Source organism: Pelodiscus sinensis, chromosome 6 (assembly GCF_049634645.1).
Source record: "Pelodiscus sinensis isolate JC-2024 chromosome 6, ASM4963464v1, whole genome shotgun sequence".
Taxonomy (NCBI): Eukaryota; Metazoa; Chordata; order Testudines; family Trionychidae; genus Pelodiscus; species Pelodiscus sinensis.
The window spans coordinates 36,838,178-36,852,618 of NC_134716.1; the positions used below are offsets into that span (position 1 = coordinate 36,838,178).

The 14,441-nt window shown below is 46.6% G+C and overlaps 1 protein-coding gene across 8 annotated transcripts in view; it reads left to right on the plus strand.

The window, feature by feature from the left end:
• Positions 1 to 14,441, plus strand: part of VPS13A (vacuolar protein sorting 13 homolog A) — a 296,260-nt gene that overhangs the window by 126,980 nt on the left and 154,839 nt on the right. For all 8 annotated transcript variants that reach the window (XR_012904695.1, XR_012904697.1, XR_012904696.1 and 5 more), the window contains 2 exons: positions 2,188 to 2,357; positions 6,849 to 7,069. Coding sequence is in view for 3 of the 8 variants with exons in the window: in XM_006122479.4 (XP_006122541.2) it covers positions 2,188 to 2,357; positions 6,849 to 7,069 (391 nt within the window). In the remaining 5 variants the exon portion in view is untranslated. The remainder of the gene's footprint in view (positions 1 to 2,187; positions 2,358 to 6,848; positions 7,070 to 14,441) is intronic.

Here is a 14,441-nt window from a genome sequence, read left to right on the forward strand (position 1 = left end):
GAGAGCTCCACCTCAGAATGATCCTCTTCAAAAAGGCCCTGCAGTCTTCTGGGGCTCAACACTCCTCAGCTCCAGGAGCAGTCTTCTAAGAAAAGAGCTTCCTCCCGGCTGCCCAGGAAGACTTTTCAGAAGAGAGCTTCCCCAGCATGGTCTCTCCCTCCATCATCATCTCTCAGCGTCAGCAAGGGAAACAGATGTAGTACATCTGGTACCGTATTACCAAGACCCTCATCAGTTCGATGCCTCTGGAACTGACTTTGGCACCAGTCCAGGCATCTTTGGTGCCATCTAAGCCTCTTAAACTTTGGTACCAGCTTCCACTGTGACCTTCCACTTTGGCACCATTCACTATGGCCGAGCACTGACAAAAATCTCGGAACCAAACACTAAATTGGTGCCTTAAAAACATCTCATGCAGCACCGTTAAGCTTGGCACCAAGCCTGATCCCACAGCCTTCTGCCAGTGCTACAGGAACAGAAGAGCCAATTTACATTGCTCACTCAGCATGGGTGGCACCCGACTAAGGACCGCCAGCATTCGGGATTTATGGCACAGACCATCGTTCCCGCCCTGCCAGTAGAGATCCATCCCTGACACCATTGACCCAGAGCTCTCTGGGCCTCATCAGATCTCGTATGTTGTTGCAGCACAGTGTCCTGGGAAATGAGGACGACAAGAGTGTTTTCTCTTCACATCACTCCACTCCCACAGGCTCTTGGTCATATAATTATTGAGACAGACTTCACCATTATCCTTGGTATGCACATTGGCCATACCCTCTGCCCCAGTATCCACCCCAGAGGCCACCGTGGGATGACTGAGGCTCGTATAGACACTGATCAATGGCATCCTCCTCACCAGCTAAGAGACACACCAGTCTCACCACCTTGTTCTCTTCTTGCACCTGAAGAGGAGGAGGGCCATATTCAGAGCCAAGATCCTGACCCTCAGGCCCCAGATACATCCCCAACCAACAATTCCTCTTTATTGCTCGACAAGGCAATCATTCCAGCAGCCTGGCCAACGATCTCAAACAATTTCAAGAACTTAAAAGTCTGACCGTGAGCCAGGAGGTTTCCCTTCAAGAGGTGGACAAGAAATAGCACCCGCTTTTGAAAAACATACAACTCACGCTACATGGCAAAATTGCCTTACCCATTGATGAGGCAATCATAGAGGCATCGGACAAGTTGTGGGAAACTCTAGCCTCCATTCAACCCACATGTAAGAGGGCTGACAGGAAATATTTTGTTCCTGAGAAGGACCTAGACTTTTTATTCATACACCCCCAACCAAACTCCCTCATTATGGAGGCTGCTCAACATCTATCTAAGCTGCCAAATTTCAGAACTATGGCCCACGACAAGGATCATGAGAAGCTGGAACTTTTTGGTAGAAAAATGTATTCTTCTGCTATGCTGTAGCTAAGAATTGCTAATTATTTGGCCGTTCTAGCAAATCTATCATGATTTTGATAACTACTCAAAATTGGGGGAGCTCGTGGAGCACCATCCTGACTCCAAAAGATTGATATTAAAAGCTGTAGTCCACGGGTGCCACACTATAGACCATACAGCCCTGTTTGATCTCCTTAGATGTGGTAGACATGGCGGCAAGAGCAACTGCAGCAGCCATCGTGATATGCTGAGCATGTTGGCTGCAGGCTTCCAGCATTCCTCTGGAGCTTCAGTCTAAAGTAGAGGATCTTTCATTTGCTAAACAAAAACTGTTCTCTGTGAACTGGATGATGTGATGAACTTCTACTCCTGGTGGAATTCTGCTGCAATGGGCTTGCATGGACTCCCTCCCCACCCCCCCCCCCCCTCCCTTTCCCACGCCCTCGAATAATATGCATTCTGGCCAAGAAGTGCTGCAGTTTCACCCTTTAGCCATCAGATGCCACTGTGGCACCAGAACAGTTCATGCAGCTGCTTGTTCTGCAACTTCTGGTTGGAAAAATCCAGAACTGCAGCATTTCTTGGCCAGAATGTATTTTCTGTGGCTGAAAAAATCAAAACTATGCAGGACTGATGTATTCTGTGCATCTGCAGGTATGCAGAATGCTTTCAGGAGATAATTAAAAGCCTTGTTAGTAAAATTGAGTCAAGCCAAGCTTTAAGTATACAGTAGTAGTTATGGACAAATTTAGTAAATGCTTTCCCTTTTGTTTGTTTTTTTAAAAACAGGTTCCTGCTTTGGATCAAAGAGATGATCTTTTGAAACTTGCTGAATTTAAATTGGTGTCGATATCAGCTGCTGTCAAAATGTTGTCAGATGGCTCAATGAATGCCTCAGTCAAGTTAGCAAACTGCACGTTAGATGATAAACGATTGACCTCCCAGAAGACAACTCCAAGGTGTTAATTTTGCATAAAAGATTAAATTGTTAATTTAATCCTAGGGCTGATAACGCTATCCACTAGGTGCTTTAGTTGTTAAATTATGTTTCTTATAAATACAATTTGGAAAGCAGCTAAAATATGTGCGTATGCACAGATTGGATCATATATTCTACATGTTATTTGCTCTTTCTTTCTTGAGGCCTATCAACATTGGTGGGATAATAATATTTTCAAGATGGAAAAAATAGGAGTATACATTCCACTTTTACAAGACAATAGATAGGATATATGGAGAGAATTGTGCCTGTATATGTCTGGAGGATTTTGGCTTTTTTCAGTGCAGCAATAAAATATATTAATATAACTTAAGTAAACATTAAAATGCAGCTGTGTAGGTTTCATTGCAGTTTTTCTGATGTCTAGGTTATTATATTTTTAGATCCTAGTAAAGGATTTGAAATGTGACACACTACAGGCAGTCCCCGAGTTACGCAGATCCGACTTATGTCGGATCCGCAGTTACGAACGGGGCCGTTCCTCTCCCTGGTCTCCAGCAGACCAGGGAGAGGAAGCAAAGCGGCGGAACAAGTGGGCAGCAGACAGGGCTGTCCGCTGCCCACACGCTCCGAGGCTTGGCTCTGCTTTGCCCCCCCCCCCCCCCCGCTCTGCAGACCAGGGGGACGGGGGGGGGGGGGGAGCAAAGCAGAGCCAAGCCGCGGAGCGCCCGGCCAGCTGGCAGCCCAGACGCGTCTGGGCTGTCAGCTGATCGCGCGCTCCACGGCTTGGCTCTGCTTGGCTCTGCTTTGCCCCCCCCTTCCCCCCCGGTCTGCAGACCAGGGGGACCGGGGGGGGGGCAAAGCAGAGCCAAGCCGTGGAGCGCGCGATCAGCTGACAGCGTCCCAGCTGCTGTACCACAGGTGTCCAGAGCAAAGCCACGGAGCACGGGGGCAGCGGGACAGCCCAGACGCGCCGTGGCTGTCCTGCTGCCCTCGGGCTCCGTGGCTTTGCTCTGCTTTGCCCCCCCGTCCCCTTGGTCTGCAGACCAGGGGGAGGGGGGGGGGCAAAGCAGAGCCAAGCCGCGGAGCGCCCGGCCAGCTGACAGCCCAGACGCATCTGGGCTGTCAGCTGATCGCTCGCTCCGTGGGCTGTCAGCTGGCCGGGCGCTCCGCGGCTTGGCTCTGCTTTGCCCCCCCCCCCCCCTGGTCTGCAGACCAAGGGGACGGGGGGGCAAAGCAGAGCAAAGCCACGGAGCCCGAGGGCAGCAGGACAGCCACGGCGCGTCTGGGCTGTCCCGCTGCCCCCGTGCTCCGTGGCTTTGCTCTGGACACCTGTGGTACAGCAGCTGGGGCGCTGTCAGCTGATCGCGCGCTCCGCGGCTTGGTTCTGCTTTGCCCGTCCCCCTGGTCTGCAGACCATGGGGATCGGGGGGGGGGGGCAAAGCAGAGCCAAGCCGCGGAGCGCGCGATCAGCTGACAGCCCACGGAGCGCACGATCAGCTGACAGCCCAGACGCGTCTGGGCTGTCAGCTGATCCCGTGCTCCGCGGCTTGGCTCTGCATTGCCCCCCTCACCCTCCGTCCCCCTGGTCTGCAGACCAGGGGGACGGGGAGCAAAGCAGAGCAAAGCCACGGAGCCCGAGAGCAGCAGGACAGCCACGGCGCGTCTGGGCTGTCCCGTTGTCCCCGTGCTCCGTGGCTTTGCTCCGGACACCTGTGGTACAGCAGCTGGGGCGCTGCCAGTTGGTCCCGTAGCGCCGCTCTGGGCGCTACTGGACCAACCGGGCAGCACCCCAGCAGTTCTGCCCCAGGCGTCCTGATTCAGCCACTGCTGGTCAGATTCAGCAGCGGCTGAATCAGGACGCCTGGGGCAGAGCAGCTTGGGTGCTGCTGGGTTGGTCCAGTAGCGCCGAGGAGCGGCGGCGCTACTGGACCAACCCAGCAGCACCCCAGCTGCTCTGCCCCAGGCGTCCCCAAGTCAGCCGCTGCTGAAACTGACCAGTGGCTGACTACAGGAAGCCCCTGCCCCGGGCTTCCTGGAATCAGCCGCTGATCAGTTTCAGCAGCAGCTGACTTTGGGATGCCTGGGGTTCTTAAGTTGAATCTGTATGTAAGTCAGAACTGGCGTCCAGATTCAGCCGCTGTTGAAACTGATCAGTTTCAGCAGCGGCTGAATCTGGACGCCAGTTCCGACTTACATACAGATTCAACTTAAGAACAAACCTACAGTCCCTATCTTGTACGTAACCCGGGGACTGCCTGTACATTTAAAATGGTCAGAAATCAACCCTTCATGATTTGTATGAGTGGTCTTTTGCACAATTTTAATGTTTCAAGTGTTACCTTGATGTATGATTGTTTATCTTTGCAAGTAATTGGTCTATTCATCATCCATCACTGTAGTATGGATACTGTGCATAACATGGGAGGAAGGTATGTTAATAAACAGTAACATATTCTATTCTCTTATTAGTTGGTAGCATATATAATATTAGTATCAATTTAGGTTACAACCTACATAACATGTACTATAGAACTTTAATAGAATCCTAGAACTGGAAGGGACTTCAAGAGGTCATCATGTCTGGTCCTCTGCATTCATGGCAGAGCCAAGCACTGTCTAGAACATCCCTGACAAATGTCTGTTTAACCTCCTCTTAAATATCTCCAATGATAGAGATTCCACACATACCATGGGAAATTTATTCCAGTGTTTAATCACCCTGACAGTTATGAAGTTTTTTCTATGTCCAACCTAAACCTCTCTTGATGTAATTTAAGCCCATTGCTTCTTGTCCTATACTCAGAGGCCAAGAGAACAAGTTTTCTCCCTCCTCGTTGTAACATCCTTTTAGATATTGAAAACCGCTCTCATGTCCCCCTCAGTCTTTTCCTTTCCAAACTAAACAAGCCCAATTTTTTCAGTCTTCCCTCATAGTCATGTTTTCTAAACCTTTAATCGGTTTTGTTGCTCTTCTCGGGCTTTCTCAAATTACTCCACATCTTTCTTGAAGGCGATGTCTAGACTACATAGAATTTTCGAAAGAGGATATGCAAAGTCTGTGGGAATTTGCATATTGTCTTCCAATCTAATTTTTGAAAGGATTTTTCAAAAAGTGAAAGTAGTCTGGACGCAGGGGGAGGGTTTGGGGAAAACCCCCTTTTTCAAAAACTGCACTTCCTTAAAAGAGGAGGCTTACACGGTTTTTCCTCTTTCGAAAAAACCATAGTTTAGACATGCCCAAAATGTGGTGACTACAACTGGGCACACTACTCCAATTGAGGCCTAATGAGCGCAGAGTAGAGCGGAAGAATGACTTCTCATGACTTGCTCACAACACTCCTGTTAATGCATCCCAGAATCATGTTTGCTTTTTTTGCAAGAGTGTCACACTATTGACTCATACTTAGCTTGTGGTCCACTATGAACCCTAAATCCCTTTCAGCAGTACTCCTTTTTAGACAATCACTTCCCATTCTCTGTGTGTGAAACTGATTGTACTTTGCATTTGTCCTTATTAAACTTCATCCTGTTTACCTCAGACCATTTCTTTAGTGTGTCCAGGTCATTTTGAATGTTGACCCTATACTTTGTTGAATACTATTAGATTTTATGAACTAGTTATCTTGACAAAAATACATAGTATTAAACACATGATGAATGCTATATTAACAAATTTATTAAGCCTCTGTTCTGGAATTCAGGCTCTTGCAGTGGCCATCAAAAAGAATCTATGTTCTTTGGCTTACGACAACAAAGAGACAGAGTTAAATGTTCTGTTAATTTCATGTTTCACCTCTGTAACTTTCTTTAGTCTGTTGAATGGTAATGAGGTCTTATGAGAGAGCTGCAAATGGCACACAATGCTCTTATTTTAGTTAAAAAATTAGAACCAGTCAGATATAAGTAGAAAGCTGATTTTTTTTTCTGTCTGTTCTTCCTACAGAGTAAGTATTTCTTTTTCATGCATTAACAGTATTAATAAATATTCTTTGGAACAAATGTTACTCTTTTATACTTGTACAGTATAAGTATCTTCAAAATATGCCCACAATGACACCTGTCCATTGTTGTCAATGGATTTGAATACATATAACTAATTAGAATGCGGTTCTGCTAATGGATTAAAAAGATTGTGTCGGCACACACTTAGTTTGTGTTTTGGTTGCCAACAAAAATACAATAATAAAAACGTAGTGACCAAAGTCAGCATGTATGATTAAATGGACAAGAAGAGCAGATCTCCTGAGTAAGAAAATGGCATTTTACAAAGTTGCCTTTTAGAGTTGAATGTTGTTTTAACATTCCTTTTGGGCTAATGCTTAGATTGGCGGGTTTTCTAATTTTTTAACAAAGAGTGTTTTGTTTTGTTTTGTAAAAAGAGAACTTATGCTAATGTCCTATATTATGTGGAATGAGAACACTTCAGTATGAGAAGGAATTATTTATATTAGATTCCTGGTCTGTTTTTGAAAGTGTCTTATTCTATACTGTCTTAATTGTCTTCCAGAATGGTGGAAATGAAACATGGATTTGAAAAGAAATTCATGGTGGATATAAGCTATAAGCGGGGAAGAGATGGCACCGTCCTGGACACAGTTGTTCAAGAGATTTATCTCTGCGCGAGCATGGAATTTCTCCTTACTGTTGCAGATATATTCTTAAAGGCTAGTGCAGAAAGTGCTGCTGCACAGAGGAACATCAAGCAAACGTTAGTTGTAAAGGAGCAAGGTTGGTAACTGTGCACAAGTTCTTACACTGCAGGTCAGGACTCCATTTTAATGGGATCACCAGGGGAAATTCCACCCCTCACTATGGCAGTGGGGCTTGGGATTTGCCCCCTCTGCTCCTGGAGTCATGTAGTAATTTTGTTGCCAGAGGGAATCTCTGGCATAGAAATATATAATACTAAATTTGGGCTGCTTCCCAGTTTGGCTCCCAGTGTGTGAAACAACCAATCAGTCTTACTATTCATTTCCAGTTTATCAGCTTACTTTTCTGCTAATGTTCCACTGTTGAGTATTCTCTTTTGTATGATCATTCGAACCATGCCGAATCTCAGCAATGCATATCAAGTGACCATTACTTCCACTTCCCTTTTTTTCAGTAGGACTTAGAGGGTTTGGTGTGATGAAACCTGAAGGTTTCAAACAACGTGCCATGTGCAGAGCCACTATCCCTGTCATGGATGGGCACGAGAGTTTTCTGTGGGGCATATGAGAGATACATGTCCTACTTTTGACTTCTTTCCCACCAGAACTAAGAAACAGCCTATTGCTTGAAGGTTCGCTTTCTAAAGGAGGCAATGTAAACAGCATCTGAGCTGTGTCTCAGTCATGATCCAGAGGACTTTGGAGTAACTTAGGTTCCCCCTCTTCCAAAGATGACAAGCCTGGGAGTAAACATCAAGCTTCCTCATCTCTGAGTTAAAGCATTCTAAACATTAAGAAGTTCAGAAGATCTCTATACCTAATCAGACTAAGTCCTCCAATACCGATTTAAAGCCTCACACACTGAAGTACTCGCTGGTTCTGGGAAAAGTGGCACTGTCAAGTCTGGTTCTGTGGGCTAATGAAGTCTGCCTACAGGGCAGCCCCAAGCTGCAATGCCTCCAGGGTAGTCGTGTGGCCGCGGTAGCGGTGCCTCCGGGGCCAGCCCTGGGCTGCAGTGCATTCAGAACCGGCTGCGTGGCTGTGGCTGTGGCGCCTACGGGGCGGCCTCGGACCTGTTCCAAGGCCTGTTCCAAGTTACATTGCCGCAGCAGTGGCACTTCTGGGGCCAGTTCCAAGCACCTCGTGTGGCTGTGGTGCCTTGGGTCTGGCCGCGTGGCTGCAGAAGCGGTGCCTCCGGGGCGGCCTATGGCCGCAGTGCCTTGGGGTCAACCCTGGATCACTTGGCCACAGCAGCAATATCCCTGGGACTGCGTGGCCGCAGAAGCAGGGCCTTCCTCTGGGGCGACCAGGACAACATGGCTGCAGCCATTGCTGTAAGGGAGCATGAAGCCAAGTAAGGTTCCCCCTCTTTCCAAGACCCCATCACCCAATCACCTCACTTCTCTCCGCCGCCCCCCCCCCCCAGGACCCAGCACCGCCAGCTGGCTCTGACACCTTCCCTTGTTCTTGTACCCTCTTTCCTAGCCACACGCTGCACCCTCCCTTGTTCCTGCTCCCTCCACCTGGCCAGACACCCTACTCCCAGCCTGCTTCTGCACTCCAGCTACTTCCCAGATCCTGCATGCCATCCCTAGTCTACTTTCTGGGAGCCCTGTCTCATGCACTGTACCCCTCATTTTTGTCCTTATCCTAGAGCCTAAGGAGATCTGTAAAATCCACTAACTCCAGAACCCCAGGAAAGTAAATCTGGTCTATGTTTACCTCTCCCCTTCCCCTCACCCTGTGAGGTTGTGGCACTAGAGGAGTGAGGTGTCTCAGTTGAGGCCGCATTAGTGAGCATTAGGGGTGGAGGAGTTTTTTTGCTTCCCATTTGTGTGGTCCCCAACTGACATTTTTGTGGATCAGTGACCCAAAAAGTATTCCCCACCCCTTCCATAAATAAAGAAAACATTGAAACCTTTTGTATTGGACATAATATTTTAGTTTATTTAAAATGAAGTTTGATAAACGAACATGAGAGAGTTAAAATGCTTAATGTGTTTCATAATTTAAATTGAACTGTTCTTATTAGCTGCAACTGGTTCAGAAAATAAGGTCACTGTACCCAGCAGGGTAGTTCTCTACCCCACCCCTTCCAAGGCCCCACCCTTTCCACCTGAGGACCCCACCCCTTCCGGTTTGGCCCACAGACACTTCTGAAATTTGAAGTGGCCCCCCTTCAAAAAAATTTTCCCACCCTGATCTACACCAATAACTTTTTCTAAGGTGTTTTCTACCCAGGTTTTCCTGATGGAAAGGGGCCTTCTTTGTTTTTCCCTGTTTGACTCTCCTCTTCAGCAACTGGCCCCAATAATTAAGTAGCTGGCATTGCAACTAGCACTGATGATTGGGTCAATTCCACCAATGCAACAACTGTTGGTGCAGACACCTTCCTCAATATTTTGGCTGGCTTCTTCTGCTGATCCTAGTATATCTCCCAACGGTAGACCACTTATGGAAATGGTTTCTCATTCCTCCCCTCTCCCAACCTTATTGTGAAGAAGTGTTTGCCTCTTATTCGTTAGGCTCAGAAGGAAAAGGACCTCTCTCTCATCCAGGATCCTTTAGCTCTCCCTATATTTTCTGCTGCCAAATATAACAGGGAAGTTCCACTTTGGGTTCCTCAAAGTGGATGTCTAAGTCCATGCATTTCCCTCAAAGCCATATTGGTATTGGGCCACTCTAAAGGACACGAGCCCCCATTTCACTCACTCCCACCAGGGGAAGTGAAAAAACAGATTGAAAGGGCCAGACGAATACCCAGAAACCAGCTTCTTCTAGATAGGCCCAAGAAAATCAATAATAGAACACCACTTGGCATCATGCTGCGTCTAGATTGGCATGATTTTCTGGAAATGCTTTTAACCGAAAAGTTTTCAGTTAAAAGCATTTTCGGAAAAGTGTGTCTAGATTGGCATGGACGCTTTTCTGCAAAAGCGCTTTTTGCAGAAAAGCGCCCGTGCCAATCTAGACGTGCTTTTCCGCAAAAAAGCCCCAATTGCCATTTTCGCGATCGGGGCTTTTTTGCGGAAAACAAATCTTCTTGAGGTTAGCCACTTCAAATTTCAGAAGTGGCTGCAGGCCAAACCCCTTCCAAGGCCCCACCCTTTCCATCCTGAGCTGTCTACACTGGCCCTTTTTACTAACCTCAAGAAGATTCTCACTAACAACCACAGGGCATACCACAATAAAACTAACTCTGGAACTTTCCCTTGTAACAAAACCCCGTTGCCAGCTTTGTCCACATATTTAATCTGGAGACACCATCACTGGACCTAACCATGTTAGTTATATGATCAAGGGCTCACATTCCTGTACGTCTAGCAATATGATATATGCCATTATGTGCCAACAATGCCCCTTTGTGATGTTGGACAAACTGGTCAGTCACTTCACCAAAGAATCAATGCTCACAAATCAGACATCAGAAATGTACACACACACAAACCTGTCAGCCAGCATTTCAATCAAATTGGCCATTCCCTTAAAGACCTGACAATATGCATCTTACAACAAAGAGACCTTAACACCAGATTACAGAGGGAGACCTCAGAACTTTTATTTATGCTAAAATTCGACACATTGCAAATGAGCCTTAATCGAGATATAATTCTTACACATTACAAAGACAGACTCCCCACCTTTTTTTGTTTGTAGTGACCTCAGATTAGGCACTTAATTGACTCTTACAGTAAGCAATTTCCTCCTTCCTTGTTGCTCCCCACCCCTACCTTCTGTTCTATGTAATTTTTTTACCTTCTTTCATTGTATCCCTCTGTTATAAAATGGTCATGCCTATTCACTTTCAAAATATGATCTGAAGAAGTGGGTCTGCCCAACGAGAGCTCATCACCTAATAAACTATTTTGTTAGTCTTCAACGTGCTACATAACTGCTTTTTTTGTTTTACCAAGATCAGACTAACACTGCTACCTCTCTGTTACTGTTTCCATGGAGGTAATCGCAACTGGCTAGCGTAAGAAACATCAGACCAGATGCAAGACAGTGTTTTAGCCCTCAAAAGAGTATTCCCTAGTCTAGACTTGAAACTAAATTACAGCCCATTCAGCACTAACTCTTATAAGGGCAGACCTTTTTGCCTCAACAGCTATGGTGTGCCTGTGAGACATAGAAGAGATACTACAGAATTACAGTGAAGAGTCTTTTACTTTCATCGAGAATATTCATTATATGTCTAATGATGGTGGTTACACACTTAAGTGAAAAATGTATTCATATTTATCTATATTTGGATATCTGGCTAATAAGGGATGAGATCCTAGCAAGAAAGTTCAACACATCTGAAACATGACCTCTCCTTGTGTCCACTTAGGCCTCCCGATGACCTATGAAAAATCCTTCCTTACTTTCGTCGCAGAAAATAGAATTCAGAGGAGCTGTGATTGATTCCAAGTGGTTAAGGTTCTTTCCACAAGGACAGGTTCTTGTTTGTTAGAGTTGTCTTCCTATGCATTCAGCATATCACCAACCATAACTTGTCACCTCAGAGGTCCATCTCACAACAATACTAAATTTATGGGTCATTTCCATACTAAACTGTCTTATAACCCAGGACAATTCCAAGTGTGGAAACCTTTACTCCCAAAGAGGCAATAAGTTGGGTTCTTTACCAAATGCCTTCTTTCTACTGTGGAATTGAGGCTCACTGTATGCCTCCCCACAAATTCCCCTGAATCCTAGGGTGATAGCCACAATCAGGTAAGACAGAGCCCTATTCATCCTTGCAGCTTCTCACTTGCTGAGACCTTTTTTGGCTAGTGCACCTGCTACAGATGCCCCTTCATCCTTCAATGTGCTTTTTAAAACTCAGAGTACCTGGACCTATGATCATAGAGCTATTGCCATATTCTACATCCAGACTCTGTCTCTGATGGCAAGGTTATTGACTGGTTGAGTGCAACCGAAAGAGACGACTTCTGCTTCAAGAGTTCCTTATGCACAGAAGAAAGACTTCAAGAAAAATTGATGTTCCAAATTGAAGAGAGTCTAGATATGGAGCTCAGCAAAATCTGGCCCTAGCATATAGGTGCCAGTATCAAAGATCCTTGATTGTGTTGCATTTCATCATTTTAAACATATGTAAGATGGGAAGAGGCCTCGAGGTCATCCTAGTCCAGCCCCCACACTGAGGCACGGTTAAGTATAAGATATGAGCTAGATATAGATGTTTGTCATTCATTCTTACAAACATCCAATGGGGGGTGGGGGAGGGAGAGGATTCCACAGTCTCGTAGGTAACCTGTTGCAGTGCCTAACTATCTAAAGAATTAGAGTTTTTGCCCTAATATCTAACCTGACTCTGCCTTGCTATAAATTAAGCCAAATACTACTTGTCCTATTCTAAGTGAATAGAGGGAACAGCTGATCATGGACTTCTTTCTAAAAGGCTTTCACATATTAGAAAACTCTTATATTATCCATCCTTCCTACCTTTCCAATCTTCTCTTTTCTAGATTAAACCTATCCAGTTCTTTCAATTTATCTACAGTGGTAGGGCCCTACCAAATTTGAGACTCTGAAAAACACATCATAGATTATGAAACCTGATCTTGCCTGTGATATCTGACTGTTGTTGAGGAAGTCGGTCTGATATCCACTGTGCAGCTGAGTGTGCCCCAAGTGGAGGCTCCTGCTGTGTACCAGATTCCAGCTACTCATCCTACCAGGTCAGGTAGGGACAGAACTTTCTCTTTCTCTGCCGGGGAGCTACTTCTGGGACTGGGTTAGACCCACCTCCAGGAACTTTTCTCCACTGCAGGAAGCTCCACAGCTATGCTGCCATCAGAGACCAGTGCTGAAGATAGCACTGAAATAGTGTGACTCCTAGCCAGCAACAATGGGGCGGTAGGTGTGCTTGTTCTACAAACTTTGCAGCACACAATGGCCTTTATTTCTCTTTCCAGAATGTTTCACTGTTTTAAATTTGAGATAAAAGTATTTGCTGCAATAGTTCTTTAGGGTTTTTCATTCGCAACCTATTACTGACTGAAAACAACCAGCTGCCTTTGAGCCTTTGTCATTAATGCAGTTGTATTCATACACTTTCCAAATTTTGATCCCAAAGCACAGGTTTGTGAATCAGATCTGCAGCTCCAGTGCTACCTGTTGGTCATTTGTCTTGTGATTGCCAGTGTTCCCAGTGAGTAGACCTGCCTCATGGCCAATAGCCTAGACACAGGGACATTTTTACTTATATGAAAATATACAGCCATGTGGGCACCACAAAACTTGAGATATTAAATTGCCCCAGATTTCATGGTGACTTTTGCAGCCATGTGGTGCCTATAGGCTTTGGCAGCTCCCATCCCCAGGTTAGTCCTGCTCACTTGAGCAGCGTGAGCACTGGCTGGGGAACTCAGGAGGAGCAGGGGACAGCTGCGCAGCTGGAGAGACGCAATGGTTTCCCCTTCAGAGCATTGCTTCTCTTCACCCAGCAGCTTGGCCGTTCTCTGCTCCTCCTGACTCCTTGACTGTGCTCACACTGTCATCCAGGCCTCCCACTTGGTCCCCTGATGCTGCAGGTGAGCCTCCCTACCTCCCCTGCTCCAGGATTGCCAACTTTCCTGGACCAGATGCCATTTCAGCAAATGGTGTGTGGTCCATCTGATCAGGGTGAGCTGCCAACCCAGGCTCTGGCCACCAAAGCTTCTGCCCTCATGGCCTCTTCCCTGTTTGTGTGTGGTAGTTTGGGGGTAGGGGCAGAGAGAAGAGTTGCCTAGGGTACCAGCATTGCTAGGGACTAGGGATGTAATAGTGTAGTTGATTAGTCAATTAACCGATAAGCAAAAACTTATCAGTTAATGCTGTAGACTACACACATTCCCTCCCTCCCCCCAGTAAATTTTTTTAGCAGGCTGTCCAGTAGCCTGGCTCAGTCCTAGCTTCTGCTGGGTCTGGGACCTACCATTGCTGTGGCTCTGCATTTAAAATGCATTAGGAGCCAGGTGGGTAGACAGCCTGGCTCAGTTCCAGATCCTGCAGGGTCCGGGAGCTCAGATACCTTCCCTTCCCCCCTCCCTCCTCCCGCCCCGGACAAGGGCTGCTGCCCCCCTGTGCTGCTGCCTCTTATCAGAGGTAGCAGTACGGGGCAGCAGGCAGCCAATCTGCGAGGGAGCTGGTTGTTAAACTGGCTCCCCTCGCGAACCGCCTCCCTCCTGGCACCCCATGCTACTGCCTCTTACACAGAGACAGCAGTGCAGAATGGGGACTATAGAATAGTCAAGTAACCAATAAGAATTCATGAGGTTAATCAACTATTCAATTAACCGATATTTAACATCCCTACTCAGGATGGCCCTGCATAGACAGTGGTTCTCAATCAGCGGTACCTGGAAGTACTCAGAGGTCTTTCAAGAGATAGTAAACTCATCTAGATGAGTTTTCCCATTGTGGGTGTTGCAGCTCCTAGAGGGGAGTCATGGAATGAGTTC